The sequence below is a fragment of the Procambarus clarkii genome, chromosome 67, assembly GCF_040958095.1.
Source record: "Procambarus clarkii isolate CNS0578487 chromosome 67, FALCON_Pclarkii_2.0, whole genome shotgun sequence".
NCBI lineage: Eukaryota > Metazoa > Arthropoda > Malacostraca > Decapoda > Cambaridae > Procambarus > Procambarus clarkii.
The window spans coordinates 19,658,532-19,682,719 of record NC_091216.1 but is presented as its reverse complement, the minus strand read 5'-3'; the positions used below and the strand labels follow the sequence as shown (position 1 = coordinate 19,682,719).

General features: G+C 45.4%; 2 protein-coding genes across 6 annotated transcripts in view; one reads left to right on the top strand and one right to left on the bottom strand.

The window, feature by feature from the left end:
- Positions 1 to 24,188, top strand: part of LOC123767758 (choline-phosphate cytidylyltransferase B) — a 664,019-nt gene that overhangs the window by 318,697 nt on the left and 321,134 nt on the right. The gene's annotated exons all lie outside the window — the stretch shown is intronic.
- Positions 1 to 24,188, bottom strand: part of wwk (white walker) — a 273,471-nt gene that overhangs the window by 17,357 nt on the left and 231,926 nt on the right. For all 5 annotated transcript variants that reach the window (XM_069310671.1, XM_069310668.1, XM_069310669.1 and 2 more), the window contains 4 exons: positions 22,923 to 23,055; positions 19,270 to 19,386; positions 17,890 to 17,996; positions 11,192 to 11,377 (listed from right to left, as the gene is read on the bottom strand). In XM_069310671.1, the coding sequence (XP_069166772.1) occupies positions 11,192 to 11,377; positions 17,890 to 17,996; positions 19,270 to 19,386; positions 22,923 to 23,055 (543 nt within the window). The remainder of the gene's footprint in view (positions 1 to 11,191; positions 11,378 to 17,889; positions 17,997 to 19,269; positions 19,387 to 22,922; positions 23,056 to 24,188) is intronic.

Here is a 24,188-nt window from a genome sequence, read left to right as displayed (position 1 = left end):
ACCGGTAGATAAACCATGTACACCAATACCTCGCTCAAGCCTGCCCCACTACCCCCTACGGCCGGGCTCGGGGAGTAGAACAACTCCTGAAACCCTCTCCAGGCATGTTCCAGGTATACACCACCAACCTCTCAACTATACACCATCAACCCCTCACCAACACACCACTCCCTCAGGCACTATCACCAACCCTTCACAACACCAACACAATAACACCAACCTCTCGCCAACACCACCACTAACACACCACACCAACACACCACACCAACACAGCACACCACTAATCCTTCACCAAAACCATCTCAACACCACATCACCACACCAGCCCTTCAACACCACAACACCGCCTCACCATAACTCCAGCACTTCTTACACCGAAGAGTATATTGATTTTGTATCTTAAAAAATGGTGATTTGCAAATTACGGTAAAATAGAAAGGTGCTAAATAAGTTTCCATGCTCTAACTACACTATATTGGCCTATTATCTTGTTGGGTTTAATTGAAAGCGTTTGGTAATGGATTTAAGTTACTAATTTCAAGAGGTCTGAGTCTTCTTCTGTCTATACTCTGAGGGGTCTGAGTCTCATGTGTAGGAGTACATTGTGATCATAGTTGGTGTGGCCAGCATGACACAAGCGGTGTGGACACCTGTCCTCAGGTGATGGCAGATGTCAGGCACAGACGCCAGACCATTCCCACTGCAGGGAGGAAGCTCCACCCACCAAAGAGCCCCGTTGGAACTTTACAGAATCTCTTAAGTTAAAGAGCGTATTCTTTAAGGAGAGTTTTAAGTACTGACGCCCTCGGTACTCTTACGATGCGTGTTGTACTTGATACAAGTTTTTTAGGAGGAACAAATAATGAACAAAGCATGGTACCCCCCCCCCCCTCCCTAGGAGAGCCTTCTATAATCTATGTGAACAGGAATGCCCTCTACAGCCCTCTTATCTGGTAGAATTACAGTCCTTTGACTGGAAGTAATGTGCAAGATATTTAATTATTTACACTCGTAACTGGAATACAAAACTATATATATCTGCTAGTAAAGGTTCTACAAAGGCTTTATAAAGAAATGCTAGGTTGCCAATCCTCCAAGTGCTGTATACCTGTCAGTCAAGCACTGACTGACAGGTAATGTAACTCGACTGCTGCAGCCAGTCCCACTCTGCCAGCACAACTGTGACACTGAGGAAATAGTTCAGGACCTCGTGTCTAACAGTGTAAAGAACGTGATTTCGAATCATCATGAATGAGCATTACGATGAGATTCCATAACTCCGACCTTCCTCGTGTATGAGAGGCAAGTAACATGTTTCCGACGTAAACAATAATTCCCCGTTATCAGATTGATTGATTGAAGAAGATTAAGCTACCCAAAAGGTGGCACGGGCATGAATAGCCCGTAAGTGGTGGCCCTTTGGAGCCATTAGCAGTATCATTAGCTGATACTGGAGATCTGTGGAGGTGCGACTGCACCCTACGGAGAGGTCGTGACCTCTGCTCATTATCAGTGTGGGTAAAACTCTCTATCCTTACACAGATCTGTGTACACACAAAGGAACACACACACACACACTTGTCAATATACAAAGTCTAATATTAGTATTATATGCAATTGGTGACATCAAATAAATGATATGATTAATATTGTACTCGTTCGCCACACAACATATATGTACACGATTGCCTTATGAACCTCTGGAGGGTTATTAAGGCCTTGCGCTTATTGACCAACCAGCAAGTATACTTCAGCCCCGGACATAATTCAGGACTAAGGTAAACTCTCATTGTATATACAGCCAGAAGCTTGGTGCACCTCAGTGTACATATTCCCTGTACATAATTAAATGAACACGGTTAATATGTACATATTATTGCTTACTCTTTAAAAATGTTACGTTCACTAATACACAGATGTTACAGGGGAGGAGCTACAGAGGTCTATGCTTCAGGTCATTAGACATAGTTAAGAGATTTATTACAAAGGGGAACATTAATCTAAAGAAGAAGAATATATATATATATATATATATATATATATATATATATATATATATATATATATATATATGTATATATGTATATATATATATATATATATATATATATATATATATATATATATGTATATATGTATATATATATATATATATATATATATATATATATATATATAATGTATATATATATATATATATATATGTATATATATATATATATATATGTATATATATATATATATATATATATATGTATATATATATATATATATATATATATATATATATGTATATATATATATATATATATATATATGTATATATATATATATATATATGTATATATATATATATATATATGTATATATATATATATATATATATATATATATATATATATATATATATATATATATATATATATATATAATACACAAAATGTTTGTCATGCACATTATAAGTAAGCGTTTGTGTTAACTGTAGCTGGCGTGTGTTCAGATGTTGCATTACTAAGACGGTGGTGGGGACTCTTGTGTCACATTACAAAGATTGTAGAACTGAATTGTGGAGAAATGTAACATTGCAGAATAGTGACAATCACATACTGAACGCCAAGTGCCTCTACCTACTTACCCTCTAGAAACAATAATTTTTTTTTAAATCTTCATCATATTTAGGTACATTTGCATTTATGCTCTGACTATATGAAGTGTTGCACAGTGTGTGTCGAGGGCTAGCTACGTGATACTAAGAAATCCCCCATCTCACATGATAATCACTCAGGGACAAGCGATCAGTAGCCTGCGCCTGCCAGCCTCGAATGCTATGTGAGGGTATCACACGAGGGTGACTAAAGTAATTACAAAGCTCCAGACATACCGGCATGTCTCAAGGGTCTAATAACGGGATATTCAATGAGGTGGTGCATAAAATCATGGCCGAATTCTTGTTCACAGTTTAACATGAATAAGAAACAACAAAAACGATGTATTTCAAATTGTTAGAGGTCGCTACAAAGGTTATTTAACATAGGCTCTACCGTTAACAGCACGCAGGCACTTCAGAACATGTTTTCAGGCCCTTAATCAATAGAACGTCACATTTTGACGTATACTCTAAATAAGGGCAAAAATCGTCGTACTAGAAAATGGTACCGACTCGCGAATTTAACATACTGTCTCGTTTTCTGCTTGGTGTCCTCTGGTAGATTAAGATAAGGACACTTTAGTATCGTTTTATCTCCTGACCCCGTACTGGTGTAAATTTAACGAGTTCTGTAATTTTCTTTTCACTTGAGAATGAACCATGGAGGTTCGAAACGTTGTGCAAATTGTATAAATAAGTGTAATACATTCTATAGTAATTCACTTTTTTCTTCACCTTAAAATAACGAACATGAGTTTTGGAGAAGTTCTCTTTCAGCTCAGCCCTGATGCTAGGAAAATAGTCAGAAGGATAGAAGCCCTAAATCAGAAGATAGTAAATACAGAATATGCGGTCATATTCAATGAGACATGTTTAAAAGAAGAAAAAAAAAGAAATATATATATATATATAATATAATATGAATGAGGCAATACCGACTCTGGTTGCGTTTGTAGGACCCCTTAGCCTCGAAGAATACCATATGTAGAATCCGGGGAGCCTTGTGGGGCGCCCTGCTTGATACCTGCTGGATGGGGTTCTGGGAATTCTTCTACTCCTCAAGCCCGGCCTTGTCTTGTGAGAGCTTGGTCTAACAGGTTTGGAGTGGCTCGCAGGCCCACATCCACCACAGCCTGGTTGGTCCCACACTTCTTGGTGAAAATGATCTAGTTTTCTCTTAAAAATGTCCACGGTTTTTCCAGCAGTATTTCTTATACTGGTTGGTTCAGGCAGCTCGTACTCTCGCAGGCACCCGCGTACACTCACATATTGTCTTCTACCACCCTTATATATATTGTGTGTTTTGTCATTTTATTTTATTTAAAACTTCATTACATAAAATGGGTTACAACATTGGTTACATGCAAGGTACACGGCTAGTTGTCACAGGTTGTCGAGTTCTTTCAGCTTTTCAGATGGCGGGCAAGAACTATGGATGCAGTCTGCGTTTCTTCCCTATTTCGCCACTCTAAGGCGCTAAAAAAGGAAGCTGGCGGCTCTAGTGGTCTCTTGCTTTAATTAGCTTAGAACCCAGCTCCTTCAAAAAACTAGCGGCACGTTTACCCCTGGCGCTAAGTTCCTCTGAGGCAATGGGGACAAAATTGTAGGTGTGATCCAGACTTCTATTTACGAGACTTGGCTGCTTCCCGGTGAGTGGCAGCGCCGCCCAGATGTGCGACACTGAAGTCAACATAGGCGTTGGCTAAAGTTGAATTGAGAAAATGCCAATTTTGAATACACCGTACTTGAAAACGGATGTGTGTTTAGGGTCAGCCACAGCTTGGACAAGTATTGCCTGAGAACGGGTTGAATTACAAATAATTACCAACAGAACCAAAACGCACAACCTAATATATTCTAAGTCAAACAATACACAAAATAATAATTTACAATCTAAAAAATAAATATCCTTTTGTTGCACAATACGATAAAATTGACGAATATGGCTGCAGCTCGAAGCACTACGTTACAAAACAAAGCCTCAATATCTAAAACTAATCTACAATATCCTACGTTATTACAGTTAATGAACAAATTAGCCTACATATTTAAAACCATGCAAAAGGGAAAGATCTACATCGCCACTTTAAAGTTTTAAAATCTTGGCTGCAGCCAAAGTCTCTACGCTAGTTAACCAACTACAGGATCATGCCCAAAGAGGAAGAGCGCAGGTGGAGCCCAGCCTCTAACCAGCCCAGTCCAGCCCGTGGTTCACCTGCCATACTCACCGTTGTCACCTAGGACCCAGTGAGCACATGAGAAGTGTCAGTGTCAGCTACATGGGTTAGAGTTGTAAAGCATTATAAAGAAGGCTTAAGTTTGCTGGTTTACTTAAAATACGGTCAAGGATTTTTTTTAAGGTATGGTGTACATCAGCCGTAGCCTGATAATGGAAAGACAAGTAAGATTATGTAAAGAACCACTCAACGTTTGTACTCTGAGTGTGTGATATTGGTATGGCAAGCCAGCCTCCAAAAATTATTTGTAGTAACTTAAGTGACAGTGGATGGATTGTATAAAATATGGATTGTTGCAGCCAAAAGAGTTAACCTTTTCACTATTGGGATACTAAAGAGAGTGACAAAAATTACAACAGCCTACCATCAACGAAGGAATCATAAGTCTGTCCCAGGTCTAATGTGCAATGTTAGTCCTGGTATGCTCAGTCTTAGGCCAAGTTAAGTACTTAGGACACTTCTCCTGTCTCGCACGTTGTCGGGGACAGGAAGCCTGCACTGAGGCATGTCAGCGTCCGCCCCCCTCCCCTGGGGTTCTAGGCCAACTTCTCACCTCCTTCAAGATACAATCCACAACTTCCAGGTTCATATTTACTACAAGTGAATAGAGGTATACAGTGAAAGAAAGTGTGCCAAACTGCTTTATTCCTGCCCTGAATTGAACCCGGGACACCCGGTAGCGAACCAACGCCATAGACCACTGCACTACAGGATTCTATACTAAGCCTAGGAAAAGTTAGGTTTAGTTGTCTTTTTTTCTCGGGATCTGTACAAAATCAGTAATAACCATTGATATTTTAGGATGCAACAGTTCACATTTTGTTTATTCCATCGACAGTCACTATCAGTACTATACAGGTTAGAGGTGTAACCTTGAGGTGGGGGAAACAGGGAGGTGTAAGGTGTGAAGACTGCCACGGCAGGAGCACGTAGCACCACCGGACAGGTTGGGCCACGGCTCTCATCACACACACACACACACACACACACACACACACACACACATTGCTAAACTTATGTACAGTAAGACTAAGCTATTTCAGACTAACGATTACCCAGTGATGTCTTGTCAAAACTTATGTACAGTAAAATTGTGCAATTTCAGAATAAGAGAATTCTTTTGCAAGTGTGGAGAATGTGGAGGAATGGGTTTCTCTCAGATGTGGACATGCCACTTTGATTATTACCAAGTTGATAAAGCAATAAACGATATTAGAATGATTGCTCCAGAGTATGATTTGTGTTACAAGTGCTTTCGAGATATCGATTTGATTTATTCATTTTAAACCGAGTAATTATTGACATTGTGTTCACATTATTAGTTAAGATAATATGTATTTCAAATTCATTAGTAAACACGTCAGTACTAGATATTAGTGTCCGGCTCATGTGCCTAATTTACAGTGGGGCCCAGTGACCCGGGTCGGCCTCATCAACAACAACCAAGTGTCTATTCTATGCAGCCGCCAACCACAACCCCCAACCCCCGTTTAGGAATAAAAAACGCTTTATACACGACTCACGACAGAGGATGTTCGAACATTTCTCGAACACTGCTTCGCTGACGACCACTATTTGAATCACAACTCTATGTGCTTCACCCACGTACTACAAATTCCTCTCTCCCCTTTTTTATTTTTAACTAAAACTGTGGATCATTAGGGCTGTCAAGTGAAGTACCTAGTGAAACTATAAGGGCTGTTATCCTATCTTAGTTCATCTGAAGCCTGCCCTAAGGGACTCATTTATTTCATGAGATTATGTGAAACTGAATTAATTAACTTATAAGGAACAGGTATCTGGTGAAACTACAAATAAGAGTTATTATCCTACCTCTGCTGATCTTAAGCTTTCCCAGATTTTTTAAATATGGAATGATCTTTATTTAAATGTAAATAACAATCATATAAGGAACAGGATAAGCCAGGCGCCAAATGTTTGCCAAAGCCTTCACATGTGACTTCTCCCGTGTATCAACATGTTGAGCGAACACGTTCCAGATGCCTGTCAGTCCAGGAATGAATGATCGCTAATGAAGTGATATTCTTGAGAAAAGGCAGTTCCAGTATGAATCTATTGATGGCTGAGAGCCTTGTGTCATGGGCTCTCTCTCTCTTCCCCCCCCCCTTATCTCTCTCTCTCTCTCTCTCTCTCTCTCTCTCGTAAAGTATAATATTACGAAAAGATGAAAAACTGCTCAAAATCAATATGGTAACACAAGTCCCTGATTTCAGTCTTCCTCAGAATCGCCGAGTCTCACCTTAGAAGCCGAGATTTCTTAAATGTTTGTAAGTGGCCGACCCTGACAAGCCTAAGACAGTCGCATACCAGCCAAGAGTCACCTTGAAACGTCCAGTGAAGCCTGCCCCCAGTGTCTGGCCTTCAGTAGTGTAAAGGACGCCTACGACCGTGCGCAGCACCTCAGGTGCTGCGCATGGTCGTAGGCGTACTTTACACTACTGCCTTCAGCCTTGAACAAAAAGACACACAACCTTATGTTGATGTCTAGCTAGAGTTGGTAATAGGTTTTGAGTATTACTTGAAGGAAAAGTTTGTAACTGCAGTGATTGCCGCTGGGGACTATATAGCACCGTGAAACTAGCCATGTCTTTGAAGTGTTGCGAAGCCTATGTCCTAAAGACCACAGCTGTACGTCAGACCAAAAGTTTCAGATGATAGAGATATCTTTTCATTTCGTCATTGTTACAGTAAGGAACAATGAATGTTTAGTTTACACACACAAATCACAATTGAGTGATGCATCAAATGAACATCATCGATTAAGGCAGTGTCTAGGATGCTCTCGGATGCAGGTTCGAATCCTCGTCACGGCCCTTGTAGATTTGTTCAATGTTTAGTTTGACAAAGAAAATGCTGATGTAAACTAGGTATTGTTAGAAATTCATTAAGCACTTACTGTTCACCTACGAGATATGTACCGCTTAACCTCTATCATGGCGACTGTGTCTTCAAAATCGTCCCCTTTTCTCATAAATTAACATTATTATATATTATAATTCAGTTGCATATATGCCTGGGGACCATTCAGGCTTGTTCGCATTATAATTCTATGTATAGTTAGACGTTGGCTAGGTTAGGTTTGGTGTGTAGGTTCTAATGGCAATTATTTGCGTTTGCAGTAAGTGTGGTTGAGGACGGGTCGACCACACAGACACATTCATAAATTTTAATATGTTGTTCATTCAAAACAGGAATTTTCTCAAATATAAATTAATATTATAAAATATTAGCATATTGTGCATATATAGGCATAGGTTAGGTTAGGTGTTTAGGTTCTGTTGGCGATTATTTGTATTTGTAGTACGTGGGTGAAGCATTTACTGCGTTGTGGTTCGAACAAAATTCGTCAGTGAAGCACTTGTTCCGGAAGTGTTCGAACGTCAACAGTTGTGAGGCGCGTGTAAACCGTTTTTCATTCGTAAACAGGGGGTTTGTGGCTGCATGGAATGGACATTTGACTTTTGTTTAAGGATGGGCCGCTGCACACACGAGTCAAAACTGATAACTTTCGAACATTTCTGGAATTATGCTTAGCTGTCTTCCTATAAATGCTTCATTCACGTACTGTAAATACTAAGAATCGCCAAAAGAACTTCGACACTTAACCTAATCTACACCCAACTACATTCTTTCATAATGTTAATTGATATTTAAGAAAATGCACAATTTGATTACACTTTACGTTAAAATATATTTATATGTCTTTGGGGTCGGGCGCAGCCTGAAGACGGATTACAATAATACCCTTGTGTTGAGAACGACCTCGCAGCACTTAAGATACCGAAAGCTATTTAATGAATACGTGCTTAAGGCGCCATCATCGGGGTACTACGGACAGATCTCGTAAGCTGACTCACAAGTGCCTAATGAAACCTGAGCCCCAAAGGATCAGATTCACGAAGCAGTTACCCAAGTACTTACGAACGTGTACATCTTATCGCAATCTTTGACGCCTTTGGTTACATTTATTAAACAGTTTACAAGCATGAAAACTTGCCAATCAACTGTTGTTAGTATTATAAACAACCTCCCTGTGTTTCGGAGCTCATTAACTGTTTAATAATTGTAAACAAAGCCGCCAAAGATTGAGAAAAGATGTACAGGTTCGTAAGTGCTTGCGTAACTGCTTCGTGAACCTGACCCCTGGTCCATGGGCAGACTCTGCTGCAACAACTACCCTCCACACTGATATAAGTCCATCGAGCACAACAATTAAATGTAAAGCCCGAGAGATCACTTCATAAATTATTTTCATGCGTGTCACTATTGGGAAAATTGTAATGATCATGCAACTGATTGGTACAATCTAATATTTGCATACTGCATTCATTGATATTCACGCCCGAGCCTAGAGCGGTAATGCACTGAGGCACCCATTGGTGCCAGCCACGTCCCTGAGGCACCCAGCGGTGCCAGCCACGTCCCTGAGGCACCCAGCGGTGCCAGCCACGTCCCTGAGGCACCCAGTGGTGCCAGCCACGTCACTGAGGCACCCAGCGGTGCCAGCCACGTCCCTGAGGCACCCAGTGGTGCCAGCCACGTCCCTGAGGCACCCATTGGTGCCAGCCACGTCACTGAGGCACCCAGCGGTGCCAGCCACGTCACTGAGGCACCCAGCGGTGCCAGCCACGTCACTGAGGCACCCAGTGGTGCCAGCCACGTCCCTGAGGCACCCAGCGGTGCCAGCCACGTCACTGAGGCACCCAGCGGTGCCAGCCACGTCACTGAGGCACCCAGCGGTGCCAGTCACGTCCCTGAGGCACCCAGCGGTGCCAGCCACGTCCCTGAGGTACCCAGCGGTGCCAGCCACGTCCCTGAGGCACCCAGCGGTGCCAGCCACGTCCCTGAGGCACCCACTGACCCCCCCCCAACCTTCCCCACCCCCATACATAGCTACCACGTCTTACTCTTGCATCGTTTCGGGAACAGCGAAGAATACCTTACACGTCACTGTGACAAGATTGCAACATATTTGTTGCCACTTCCTCACCGCGTCGAACCTGCCGTGAAGTTATCAAGAGTGTCGTAGCTACCCGTAGTGAGTGTCCGTACGAAGGGCAGGTTTCCACAGGTCATTAATAATGCCATCATATGGGCATGTGTTTAAGGTATTTATGTACTAAGAAGGAAACGATAGTTTGAACTTAATAAGACGCTAAAGCTTCTTATTGAGCCCTGGAACTGGGATAAATTTTGTATTAGTCTGTGGTACTGTGATAGAACTTTGTTTACTATGTTGCTGTGGTAAGTTTGTTTACTCTGGGGTGCTGTGGTAAGTTTGTTTACTCTGGGGTGCTGTGATAAAATTTGTTTACTCTGGGGTGCTGTGATAAAATTTGTTTACTCTGGGGTGCTGTGATAAGTTTGTTTACTCAAGGGTGCTGTGGTAAGTTTGTTTACTCTGGGGTGCTGTGATAAGTTTGTTTACTCAAGGGTGCTGTGGTAAGTTTGTTTACTCTGGGGTGCTGTGGTAAGTTTGTTTACTCTGGGGTGCTGTGATAAGTTTGTTTACTCTGGGGTGCTGTGATAAAATTTGTTTACTCTGGGGTGCTGTGATAAGTTTGTTTACTCAAGGGTGCTGTGGTAAGTTTGTTTACTCTGGGGTGCTGTGGTAAGTTTGTTTACTCTGGGGTGCTGTGATAAAATTTGTTTACTCTGGGGTGCTGTGATAAAATTTGTTTACTCTGGGGTGCTGTGATAAGTTTGTTTACTCAAGGGTGCTGTGGTAAGTTTGTTTACTCTGGGGTGCTGTGATAAGTTTGTTTACTCAAGGGTGCTGTGGTAAGTTTGTTTACTCTGGGGTGCTGTGGTAAGTTTGTTTACTCTGGGGTGCTGTGATAAGTTTGTTTACTCTGGGGTGCTGTGATAAAATTTGTTTACTCTGGGGTGCTGTGATAAGTTTGTTTACTCAAGGGTGCTGTGGTAAGTTTGTTTACTCTGGGGTGCTGTGATAAGTTTGTTTACTCTGGGATGCTGTGATAAGTTTGTTTACTCTGGGGTGCTGTGGTAAGTTTGTTTACTCTGGGGTGCTGTGATAAGTTCGTTTACTCTGGGGTGCTGTGGTAAGTTTGTTTACTCTGGGGTGCTGTGATAAGTTCGTTTACTCTGGGGTGTTGAGGTAAATTTGTTTACTCTGGGGTGTTGTAACAAAAGCTGTGTGGTGTTCAGTGTGTGGAGCTGTGGTAGGGCTGTGGTAGCTGTGAGCTTCCCAGCCAAAACACGAGACCAACAGCATGAGTGTGTACAGCAGCAGCAGCAGCAGGAGGCGGCGACACAGATCACTCACCCTGAAGTGCGGCCTGGGCTCCGAGAAGACCTCCACGTGAGAGTCCAGAGTGCCCCAGTTGTAGGCCAGGACGGCGCTGTGCCTCTTCCACCCCTCCAGCCACATGGACGCCCACACCACGTTCAGGAAGGCGAAGAGCACGAACCCCTTGTCCTCCAGCGCCTGGTCCCGCCCCCACAGGAACACCTGTAACGGTCAGGATATCGATTACAATTTGCACTTTTGGGGTGAAAGTGCCACGTAAGTCGTCAAGGTTTGGAGCACTTTATTTTGATCATTAGTTACTTTAAGGGTGAAAATATCCGAACTGGCTTCGTGAAATTGTCACAATCTGTCATAGGGGCAGAGTTTCAACTTTATGGAATAGTGATAGAGTCGTATATAAAAGAAAAAGAATAACCCCCTACTGTCATGTGTTGCATTTTAACAGATTTGTTTTGGAAGTCAGAGTTGATCAATCATCCCCATGACTAGTCGTCAGCAGTTGTGGCAAGATTTATGAATGGTAATACTACGCTTCCACAAATTCATTACTCCTGAGGAATTGAGGGTGTGGGGGGGGGGGGGCGCGTGTAGTGACGTCAGCGTGGCACTCAGCTGACATACATCACAGTGATGGATGCTTCCTGTGGCCTCCCACGGTATTGTGGCACCGTTTCCGGCACTGATGGATGCTGCTGTGCTCAGAGAGATATTTCCTTATATTATCCTGCATAAACTTGCCGCCTCGGGGACAACACGCGGGGCACAGTGGAATTTGATATAAATTCTACGAAATGAGAGGAATAAGAGAATGTATACTGGATTAATTAATTTTGTCTGTTTCAATTCTTCCTTCGTGGTCTAGCACTCTATATATATATATATATATATATATATATATATATATATATATATATATATAATGTTTATAGGACGACGATTAATGTCACACACTTTAATACATATGGCCATTGATTACATTCATCCATAATATTAAACCTAACCTTCAAGGTAAATATGTAACATATAACCCATCCTGTAGCCTGGGAATTCTGAATCGGAAATTATGTGACCTCGATAAAACAATATTCATTAGAAAATGACATAATTATAATTTGCACAGTCGATAGCATTTTCTTTTATAAATAAATTGGTGCAATACAGTTTAATCACGAGCTAGAGGTTAATTAAATGAACAAATTTTTATTGTTGCCCCAATCTAATATATAAATTTCAGGTTGATTAATATTGTGTTTTTATTCAGGGATATTCCTGCGTGGGCCCTAAGCCTCTGGCTGGCCCACTGTGCGGGCCCTAAGCAACTGGCTGGCCCACTGCGCGGGCCCTAAGCCACTGGCTGGCCCACTGCACGGGCCCTAAGCCACTGGCTGGCCCACGCAGCCAGTGGCTTAGGGCCACTGGCTGCGACAAGTGGCCCTAAGCCACTGAAACAAGCAACAAGTGTTGCTTGTTTCTGTTTTACTTGGGCGGAGTATGAGTATTTATGACTTGTATGGTCGCTTCAGTAAGATTTTATCCCATGTGTTTAACAACTTCTTCTGCTCTGTTGAATCTAAGTTGAAATCTTAATGGGTTTGTAACTGTGCACTGTGTCAGATAATGTTCCAGTGGTGTGTCGGGCATTTCTTGACAAGGCGAGGCTGTCACATGCACCAAAGAGCGTTGTATCTGCGACGATCTTAATCGTCCACTTGTAATGTGTTCCATTAAGAGAGCGGTGATAGCCAGTAATTTCACTATTGATTGACTGATGATTGATAAAGATTAAGCCACCCAAGAGGTGGCACGGGCATGAATAGCCCGTAAATCTCACTATTGTTTGTTGACTCCTTAACTACTGTACGCTGATAGTCGTAGAGAGCAACGGTCCGTCTCACCAGGTTCTAATTGAATTCTATTCAATTAGAATCCTAATTGAACACCCTAAACCTTGACTAGAATATGAAATAAATATAAGTACACTGTTTTCCTGTTAAAAAACCATGCGGGAACAGAGGTAAAAGGAAACAGTTGAAGACGTCAGTCCAGCAAAAACTACAATACTACCCTAAAACAAATGACACGGGGCAACCATAACAATAAGTAAACTTAACATGTATTAACAAACGTTCCTATGGTTTGCTTCTAAACAGTGGAAAATTACGCTGGTAAGAGTAGCAGTTGGGCAAACACCGGCCCGTCCTCACACACACACACACACGCCTTATAACGCAACAAATCACACTAGCAACAGTGCCAGGGCCAAGTAGTAATACTGCGTAACACTCTTTAAGTAAATTTAAATTGCATTAAAATTGATTTTTCTCGGGTGTGGGGAATAGTCTGCCTCATACAGGCTAATCATTAGGCTTTGTCAGTCCTAGAGATGTTAATTATGTTAAACATACCTGTTTATTAATCGCGTATCGCAAATGCATTATTTTTCTTTGGTAATTAAAGGACTTACTGTACCATTTCCTGAATAAAATGTTTTAGACTGAATTTTTCTTAAAATAAGCGGACAGTGTCTGGGAGTAACTTGTGGCAGCCATGTTGGTGTGAGGGGACCCGCCCGGGATTATCTCGGGCCGTAACCGATCACAACAACCCATGACGCTATCGTCTTCGGTCTGTGATACAAAGTGTTTTTTCTTGCTCTGACGTAACATTTTGGGATGAAATTATTTGTGGATAGTGTACATAAGGTCATAATTGATCGTAAAAGCCCGAAATGTGCAGGATTAATCAAGATATTCCAGGGTAAGAATGTGAGCTTGCCGTTGACAAGGTATACAAGTTACTCGCTACAACCTAAACCTTGATGACGATCAGAGGTCTGGACACCTCTGCCTGGGAACGATCAGAACACGTGACGAGATTTTACCAATGGGTGATGATAATGCCGTCATATATTCCTATTCAATGACCAGGATTGTTACAACGCCTGGGACACTTTAGTGTTCCGAAGTTTTGCTGTAAAGTGACGAAAGTGAAGTTTTGCCCATAACGCTATGCGTATTAGTGGCTTTAGGTATTGTATGTCCTAGCTCTATCTATAAATCCAACATTATGTTTGTAAATCAACTATGTATATACTTTTTCTGAATAAAAAAATTAATTTAACTAATTTAAAAACTTATCATCTATGGTCACGAGAAAATTTATAGATTTTTCCGTTTTCTAGTTGGTTCTTCGGGCGGAGAGACTGCCGGCGTCGACTTGGCAGAGTTGGCAGGTCTTGGTGGAGCATTACCGTTCAGTTCCCGTGGTGCAGTGGTAACACTCGCCCCGTGCTTAGCGAACGATTTGGCTTGGGTTCCTATCCTGGCCGGGAAGGATTGACTAGGCATCTATCCTTAAATTGGTTTCACCTGATTGGTAACGGATTTGGCGGGTCGTATTCCAGGGGAAAATTAAGATTAAGGACCGGCCCGAAACGCTATGCGTACTATAGTGGCTTTTCAAGAATGTAAGAACGCTTGTATATTTAAATAACCACCCCCTCTGAAACTACCTAGATAGTTATCTAGATATATGTGAGGTCTAAAAGCATATTACAGTTCCTGTAATAGTCTACATGTAAACTGGCAAGTGAAACTTTGTCTTAAAAAAGGATTATTCTCATGTATTAATTTATTGTATTACAAATCGTTGGTTTAGAATATAAAAAGTGTATGCTGAAAACGTTTTCTTTGAAGAATTTGGTTTTCTGTAAATGTAATTTGACACTCAAACAGTTCTCGAATTCCATATTTCACGTTATGGTTAATAATATACCGCATTAATGTAACCAAATGTAATGAAACCTAACATAACCAAACCTTAACATAAAGTAACCTTACCCTAACCTAATCATGTATAGAGAGTAGATAATGACACGAATTATGTAGTCGTTCTCAATCCATTCCCATGGGCGGATTTCCTCCCTGAGGGCAGGTTGCTTGGCGAGCTCCTGTTGTGCCCTCGGGGCATGGTGAGTGGCTAGCTCCTGCTCTGCCGATAGTCACTGGAACACGTTTTAGTGTTTTTGCCAAATTGGGTATAAATTTAGGAGGTGGCATCGCGTTTCTGTCTCGACTGTTTGACTACCAGGTGCTCTGTGTGTGTGGGGTTGGGAGGGGGCCTTCGCCTGCCTCCCCGAGGGACTCCAGGGGCTACCCAAGCACCTCCCTACCTGTGTGTATCCGTCGACAGGCGACGTTAATATAGTCGCAAGGCTTGGCATTTTACTTTCTAAGTGAACGCCGGGGCACTCCCAGCACTACTGTTGTTGTGGCTCTTTAATCAAATAGCAAATAGTCACATTATACCAAAGACGGTTTTCCAACGGATTTGGAAACTTTTCTAACCTTACCCCTAATCGAACCAGACACAGTCTAATCTCATTCCAACTTAATGATATATATATACGGGATTGATTTAAAGAGAAGAGGCGCATTGTCTAAATACCTGTGTGCGATTTAGCCTTACCCCGTTGACGAGGCCCCTCACTTTCTTAAGGAAAATCTTGACTCCTCGTAAAATGAATGCTTTGCTGGAAGATTCAAACCCTGAATACTTTGATCATGAAACTCAAGAAAGCGAGTAACTGGGTTGAGAGGAGTGAGGAGGAGGAGGAGGAGGAGGCTGGGTAAGATGAAAGATGCACAGTTTGAAGAAAGTCTGTTTGTGTGATGGCCGTATATATGTCACAAGAAATAATTCTTGCAAGAGAGTGAGTAAATTCCATTCCAAGCCATCTTCACCGTATAACTTGGAGAAAGCTTGCAGTGTCTACACTTACAGTGAAGACCGTGCGGGATGTAATCATGCTCTACAACATTAATAGGTGAGGTACTACATTATATTATGTATTTATATGCTGAACTGTACCGAGTGAACTTACGGGCTCACCATAGCCCGTGCTACATGGACATTTTGTTCTGAGTAGCTAAATCTAAAAAGCAACCGAATGAACTTAGAATTCATGTGTACGTTCGTGTACACTGTGATTAGGAGTGCTTGCCTGCCGCTGTACGCACGTTTCAAGGGTGCGGTGAATAACTTGTATATTATCCATACCATTTGTTGTACTCTAGAGGAACTACCGGAGCACAGCCAGGCGAGTGTGTTGACCAGACCACACACTAGAAAGTGAAGGGACGACGACGTTTCGGTCCGTCCTGGACCATTCTCAAGTCGATGCGTGCTTAAGACTGGTAGAACCAATTACCGCGTGACGTGGTGGAGGTGGGGCCCCTCTATTGTTTCAAGCGTGGGTTGGACATGTATATGAGTGGGATTGGGTGGTTATAGATAGGAGCTGCCTCGTATGGGCCAATAGGCCTTCTGCAGTTACCTTTATTCTTATGTTCTTATGTTCTTAAGACATCCACATGACACTTCAACAAGTGATTCTCTTGAACATGTTCTGCCGTATTTGAAAACGAATTCTAGAAAAATTGGGTCATGCAAAAAGCTTACTGCAGCTGATTGTTTAAAGACACAAAGTGCAAAATCTGCAGATACCAGGACACTACACAAACTATATTACAGGTACACTTCTTGGTTATCCCGGCAGCGTGCCGAGATGTCTCGGCTCTCCTCCTCCCTGCTTCCCGATAATTGACTCTTTGCTTTAAAAAAGGATAACCAGTAGACTGGACTGCCAGATCTTGAAAAGCTTCGCACGCTGATCATGTACAAGTGTTGATATATTCAAGCCCATGATAAGCAACCTGTCCTCTTAAAAAGATCGTCGATTTTGTCCGTTTGCCCGTATGGCCGAATTTGGACGTAATTTGAAAATGAAAAAAATGAAAATAAATATGGGATTTTTTTTTCAACAACAGTAAGTTAAGGGTCCTCTGATAGGTTAGGTGGGCAGGAAATTCTCATAAAGTTTCAAAACGTTATGAAAAACGTTAATTTAAAGTGTCCTCTCATAACCTAGAATGTACAAGAATGTAACAACTCTTGTATATATCTCAAAAAAAAAAAAAAAAAAAAAAAACCTCTGCGCGTACGCCGGACGACTCAAATAGAAAACAGAACAGAACGTCACTTTTGTGAGTCGATTTCATTTCAAATTACGTCCAAATTTAGCCATAGTGCGCATACCAGCCAAAAGTGACGTTATTTTTAAGAGGACGGGTTGTGATAAGAGCCTGTGCACGATATTGGTACCAGGGCTTACAATTTAATAAACAACAGTTGTAACACACAGAAATCACAATAGCGTGATGAATCAAATGAACAATTGCCTATTGACATAGCTCGAGTGCAGGGGGGGAGTTGTGTAAAACCCTGGTTTGTGTCTCGGAGAGGCTGCAGGATCCAGTAAGCACAGTAGGACTTCGGTTTCAACTCTTTTTTGACCATGTCGTAGCTCAGTCGATTAAGGCAGCGTCTGGGATGCTCTCGGACGCAGGTTCGAATCCTCGTCATCCCTTGTGGATTTGTTTACAACAGTTGTATCTGAAATTTTGGCCAATAACTGACTATTATTAGGGCTACCAGCTTATAATTTTGTGTATATGTACTTAACTAGCTGTGGATTAGGAAGTTAAGATTCCCCTCTTTGGAGGTGAATCCCGCCTCCAATCTTACCCTCACAACACCTGTAGTGACGTGAGGGGACTTACCTCACTCCTCCCTAGCTGTGGATTAGGGAGTTAAGATTCACCTCTTTTGTTTTGCTATGCGCGCGTGCGTGCGCGTGCGTGGTTGCGTCTTACCCAGAAGATGAGGCCGATGACGGCAGGGATAGTGAGGGCGGTGGTGTAGTGTCCCAGCCACGCGAAGTAGATGGCGATCTTGGAGCCAAAGTACTCCTGGATCTCCTCTGTTGGGAACCACGCAAGAGTTAACATTATCCTAAAACTATGAGCTCTATGGACAAGCAGCTCTACGGCTGATGCAAGCGTGCGAGAGTCGACGACCGAGTGGTCTAAACGGCGGATAATCTGGCTGGTAGAGGCGGACTCCCTGTGACTTTGAAATACTGATGTAACCTTTGTGCTCTGAAGCATTAGAGAGTTATCTTTGATAAGGACTAGGTTATCCTTGAAGACTATTAATACCAATAATAATCTAACAGTAAATTTTAAGGAAATCAGGAAAGCAATTAAAGCTTGGCTGTAGGCCTAAGCTTGATCACGTCACAATATCCCTGACATTAAATTAGAGATAATAATGATTTATTGTCACTAATTTAATGTCACAGAGTGACCTAAGCATAGGCCATACTTAGGCCTATCGTTTGTCAGTTAACCAGTCGTCTCTCTTCAATTTAAAACAAACATTAAATGTGTGTGTTCAAGATATATAAACACAGGAACACTTGTGTGGAATACTGTCTTCTTTATATGACTCATTCTTGTTGCCTTTTTTAATGTTAGATAAAAGTTTAAGATTATAACAACATAGGTGGGAGTCACCTGTTGGCTGGTGGGGGAGGGGACTCACCTGTTGGCTGGTGGGGGAGGGGACTCACCTGTTGGCTGGTGGGGGAGGGGACTCACCTATGGGCTGGTGGGGGAGGGGACTCACCTGCTGGCTGGTGGGGGAGGGGACTCACCTATGGGCTGGTGGGGGAGGGGACTCACCTATGGGCTGGTGGGGGAGGGGACTCACCTGCTGGCTGGTGGGGGAGGGGACTCACCTATGGGCTGGTGGGGGAGGGGACTCACCTATGGGCTGGTGGGGGAGGGGACTCGCCTGTTGGCTGGTGGGGGAGGGGACTCACCTATGGGCTGGTGTGAGGGGAGACTCGCCTATGGGCTGGTGTGAGGGGGAGACTCACCTATGGGCTGGTGTGAGGGGGAGACTCACCTATGGGCTGGTGTGAGGGGGAGACTCGCCTATGGGCTGGTGTGAGGGGGAGACTCGCCTATGGGCTGGTGTGAGGGGGGACTCGCCTATGGGCTGGTGGGGGAGGGGACTCACCTATGGGCTGGTGTGAGGGGGGGACTCACCTATGGCCTGGTGTGAGGGGGGACTCACCTATGGCCTGGTGTGAGGGGGGACTCACCTATGGCCTGGTGTGAGGGGGAGACTCGCCTATGGGCTGGTGTGAGGGGGGACTCGCCTATGGGCTGGTGTGAGGGGGGACTCACCTATGGGCTGGAACCTGAAGAAGGTCTGCACCCAGCTGGATCTAAGGTTCTCCAGCATCTTGTAGTGGTGTAGGGGAAGAATACCGTGGATTATACCATCGGATTGGAATTTGGGAACTGGAAGAGGAAGAAAAAGTCTTAGAACATGTTGTGGTCACTCATCGGTGTCCTGTACACGGGGAAGGACTTACACATTATTTACTGAAATGTCTACATTTCAAAATCCAACTCAGAAAGAGCAGCGTTTTTTGCCATCACGTGATGGTTTAGATTTGTATTCTTTTGATTACTATGGTCAGGTACACCAGCTGCAGGTCTGATCAGCAACTACAGCTGTAGGTCTGATCAGCAATTACACCAGCTGTAGGTCTGGTCAGGTACACCAGCTGCAGGTCTGGCCAGGTACACCAGCTGCAGGTCTGGCCAGGTACACCAGCTGCAGGTCTGATCAGCAACTACAGCTGTAGGTCTGATCAGCAATTACACCAGCTGCAGGTCTGGTCAGGTACACCAGCTGCAGGTCTGGCCAGGTACACCAGCTGCAGGTCTGGCCAGGTACGCCAGCTGCAGGTCTGGTCCAGGTACACCAGCTGCAGATCTGGTCAGGTACGCCAGCTGCAGGTCTGGTCAGGTACGCCAGCTGCAGGTCTGGTCAGGTACGCCAGCTGCAGGTCTGGTCCAGGTACGCCAGCTGCAGGTCTGGTCCAGGTACACCAGCTGCAGGTCTGGTCAGGTACACCAGCTGCAGGTCTGGTCCAGGTACACCAGCTGCAGGTCTGGTCAGGTACGCCAGCTGCAGGTCTGGTCCAGGTACACCAGCTGCAGGTCTGGTCAGGTACACCAGCTGCAGGTCTGGTCCAGGTACACCAGCTGCAGGTCTGGTCAGGTACACCAGCTGCAGGTCAGGTTCAGGTACACCAGCTGCAGGTCTGGTCAGGTACACCAGCTGCAGGTCTGGTCCAGGTACACCAGCTGCAGGTCTGGTCAGGTACGCCAGCTGCAGGTCTGGTCCAGGTACACCAGCTGCAGGTCTGGTCCAGGTATACCAGCTGCAGGTCTGGTCCAGGCACACCAGCTGCAGGTCTGGTCAGGTATACCAGCTGCAGGTCTGGTCCAGGTACACCAGCTGCAGGTCTGGCCAGGTACGCCAGCTGCAGGTCTGGCCAGGTACGCCAGCTGCAGGTCTGGCCAGGTACACCAGCTGCAGGTCTGGTCAGGTATACCAGCTGCAAGTCTGGTCCAGGTACACCAGCTGCAGGTCTGGCCAGGTACACCAGCTGCAGGTCTGGTCCAGGTACACCAGCTGCAGGTCTGGTCCAGGTACACCAGCTGCAGGTCTGGTCCAGGTACACCAGCTGCAGGTCTGGTCCAGGTACACCAGCTGCAGGTCTGGTCAGGTACACCAGCTGCAGGTCTGGTCAGGTACACCAGCTGCAGGTCAGGTTCAGGTACACCAGCTGCAGGTCTGGTCAGGTACACCAGCTGCAGGTCTGGTCCAGGTACACCAGCTGCAGGTCTGGTCAGGTACGCCAGCTGCAGGTCTGGTCCAGGTACGCCAGCTGCAGGTCTGGTCCAGGTATACCAGCTGCAGGTCTGGTCCAGGTACACCAGCTGCAGGTCTGGCCAGGTACGCCAGCTGCAGGTCTGGCCAGGTACGCCAGCTGCAGGTCTGGCCAGGTACACCAGCTGCAGGTCTGGTCAGGTATACCAGCTGCAAGTCTGGTCCAGGTACACCAGCTGCAGGTCTGGCCAGGTACGCCAGCTGCAGGTCTGGTCAGGTACGCCAGCTGCAGGTCTGGTCAGGTACGCCAGCTGCAGGTCTGGTCAGGTACGCCAGCTGCAGGTCTGGTCCAGGTACGCCAGCTGCAGGTCTGGTCCAGGTATACCAGCTGCAGGTCTGGTCCAGGTACACCAGCTGCAGGTCTGGTCCAGGTACACCAGCTGCAGGTCTGGTCCAGGTACACCAGCTGCAGGTCTGGTCCAGGTACACCAGCTGCAGGTCTGGTCAGGTACACCAGCTGCAGGTCTGGTCAGGTACACCAGCTGCAGGTCAGGTTCAGGTACACCAGCTGCAGGTCTGGTCAGGTACACCAGCTGCAGGTCTGGTCCAGGTACACCAGCTGCAGGTCTGGTCAGGTACGCCAGCTGCAGGTCTGGTCCAGGTACACCAGCTGCAGGTCTGGTCCAGGTATACCAGCTGCAGGTCTGGTCCAGGCACACCAGCTGCAGATCTGGTCAGGTATACCAGCTGCAGGTCTGGTCCAGGTACACCAGCTGCAGGTCTGGCCAGGTACGCCAGCTGCAGGTCTGGCCAGGTACGCCAGCTGCAGGTCTGGCCAGGTACACCAGCTGCAGGTCTGGTCAGGTATTCCAGCTGCAAGTCTGGTCCAGGTACACCAGCTGCAGGTCTGGCCAGGTACACCAGCTGCAGGTCTGGTCCAGGTACACCAGCTGCAGGTCTGGTCCAGGTACACCAGCTGCAGGTCTGGTCCAGGTACACCAGCTGCAGGTCTGGTCCAGGTACACCAGCTGCAGGTCTGGTCAGGTACACCAGCTGCAGGTCTGGTCAGGTACACCAGCTGCAGGTCAGGTTCAGGTACACCAGCTGCAGGTCTGGTCAGGTACACCAGCTGCAGGTCTGGTCCAGGTACACCAGCTGCAGGTCTGGTCAGGTACGCCAGCTGCAGGTCTGGTCCAGGTACACCAGCTGCAGGTCTGGTCCAGGTATACCAGCTGCAGGTCTGGTCCAGGCACACCAGCTGCAGGTCTGGTCAGGTATACCAGCTGCAGGTCTGGTCCAGGTACACCAGCTGCAGGTCTGGCCAGGTACGCCAGCTGCAGGTCTGGCCAGGTACGCCAGCTGCAGGTCTGGCCAGGTACACCAGCTGCAGGTCTGGTCAGGTATACCAGCTGCAAGTCTGGTCCAGGTACACCAGCTGCAGGTCTGGCCAGGTACACCAGCTGCAGGTCTGGCCAGGTACGCCAGCTGCAGGTCTGGTCAGGTACACCCGCTGCAGGTCTGGTCAGGTACACCAGCTGCAGGTCTGGTCAGGTACACCAGCTGCAGGTCTGGTCCAGGTACACCAGCTGCAGGTCTGGTCAGGTATACCAGCTGCAGGTCAGGTCCAGGTACACCAGCTGCAGGTCTGGTCAGGTACACCAGCTGCAGGTCAGGTCCAGGTACACCAGCTGCAGGTCTGGTCCAGGTACACCAGCTGCAGGTCTGGTCAGGTATACCAGCTGCAGGTCAGGTCCAGGTACACCAGCTGCAGGTCTGGTCAGGTATACCAGCTGCAGGTCAGGTCCAGGTACACCAGCTGCAGGTCTGGTCAGGTATACCAGCTGCAGGTCAGGTCCAGGTACACCAGCTGCAGGTCTGGTCAGGTACACCAGCTGCAGGTCTGGTCAGGTATACCAGCTGCAGGTTTACACCAGCTGCGGTTAAAAGAATACCAAACATTGTCTTCCCATCGGTATGAGTTTCAAAACTTTTAATTCAACTTAGGTTCATATTTTCGGAGTGAAATTAATATTTGGAGGAATTTCGCACTTTTTACAGAATGGACGGAGGAGGAAGGAGAGAGAGATGGAGGAAGAGAGGGAGATGGAGGGAGGTAGAGAGGGAGAATAAACGAGGGAGGTGGATGACGTACTGATGGCCTGGCCCTCCCTGAAGGTGGTTCCCTCCACAGCCTCTCCCTGGGTCGCCCTCAGGGAGTTGAGGATGTGCAGGACGATACTCTGTCGCTCCAGCGTGGTGAAGAACGTCGCCCCGTCCTCCACTCCCTGCAACACAACACCACACCTGTAGTGCCAAGTAACACCTGGTATATGATGCAACACTGCATGAATAACATTCAGGATTATACATTCAAAAACTCTCTCTCTCTCTCTCTCTCTCTCTCTCTCTCTCTCTCTCTCTCTCTCTCTCTCTCTCTCTCACACCATCATACATCTGGGAGTAATATCCAGCTAATCTCTCAACAAACACAAACAAATATGGATTAAACATTTTCAGTAGTTTAAACAAAATCACGTTAAAATATTCTGCTAGGCTTCGTACCGTGAGATTAGCTTTTTAAAAATAAATTGACGATAATAATTCTGGAAATGCGCTTAAAAAAAATTAGACAGTTCTCTCACAGTAAAATCAACGAATTCGTCGTTTTATTAATTATCTTTCATTTTTTTTAACGTAAATTTAAATGTGATTAATGGATATATTAAAACATTTTTGCATCATTTTCTTGCTGTCAAACTCGAGTTTTTTAGAGACACTGGTGGCTTCTGACTGTGTGTGAGACACCCACCTGGAAGATGCCCAGCTGTGTGTGTGTGACACCCACCTGGAAGATGCCCAGCTGTGTGTGTGTGACACCCACCTGGAAGATGCCCAGCTGTGTGTGTGTGACACCCACCTGGAAGATGCCCAGCTGTGTGTGTGTGACACCCACCTGGAAGATGCCCAGCTGTGTGTGTGTGACACCCACCTGGAAGATGCCCAGCTCTGTGTGTGTGTGACACCCACCTGGAAGATGCCCAGCTCTGTGTGTGTGTGACACCCACCTGGAAGATGCCCAGCTGTGTGTGTGACACCCACCTGGAAGATGCCCAGCTGTGTGTGTGACACCCACCTGGAAGATGCCCAGCTGTGTGTGTGACACCCACCTGGAAGATGCCCAGCTGTGTGTGTGTGACACCAACCTGGAAGATGCCCAGCTGTGTGTGTGACACCAACCTGGAAGATGCCCAGCTCTGTGTGTGACACCCACCTGGAAGATGCCCAGCTCTGTGTGTGACACCCACCTGGAAGATGGCCAGGTCTGTGTATGACACCCACCTGGAAGATGCCCAGCTGCGTGTGTGACACCCACCTGGAAGATGCCCAGCTCTGTGTGTGTGACACCCACCTGGAAGAT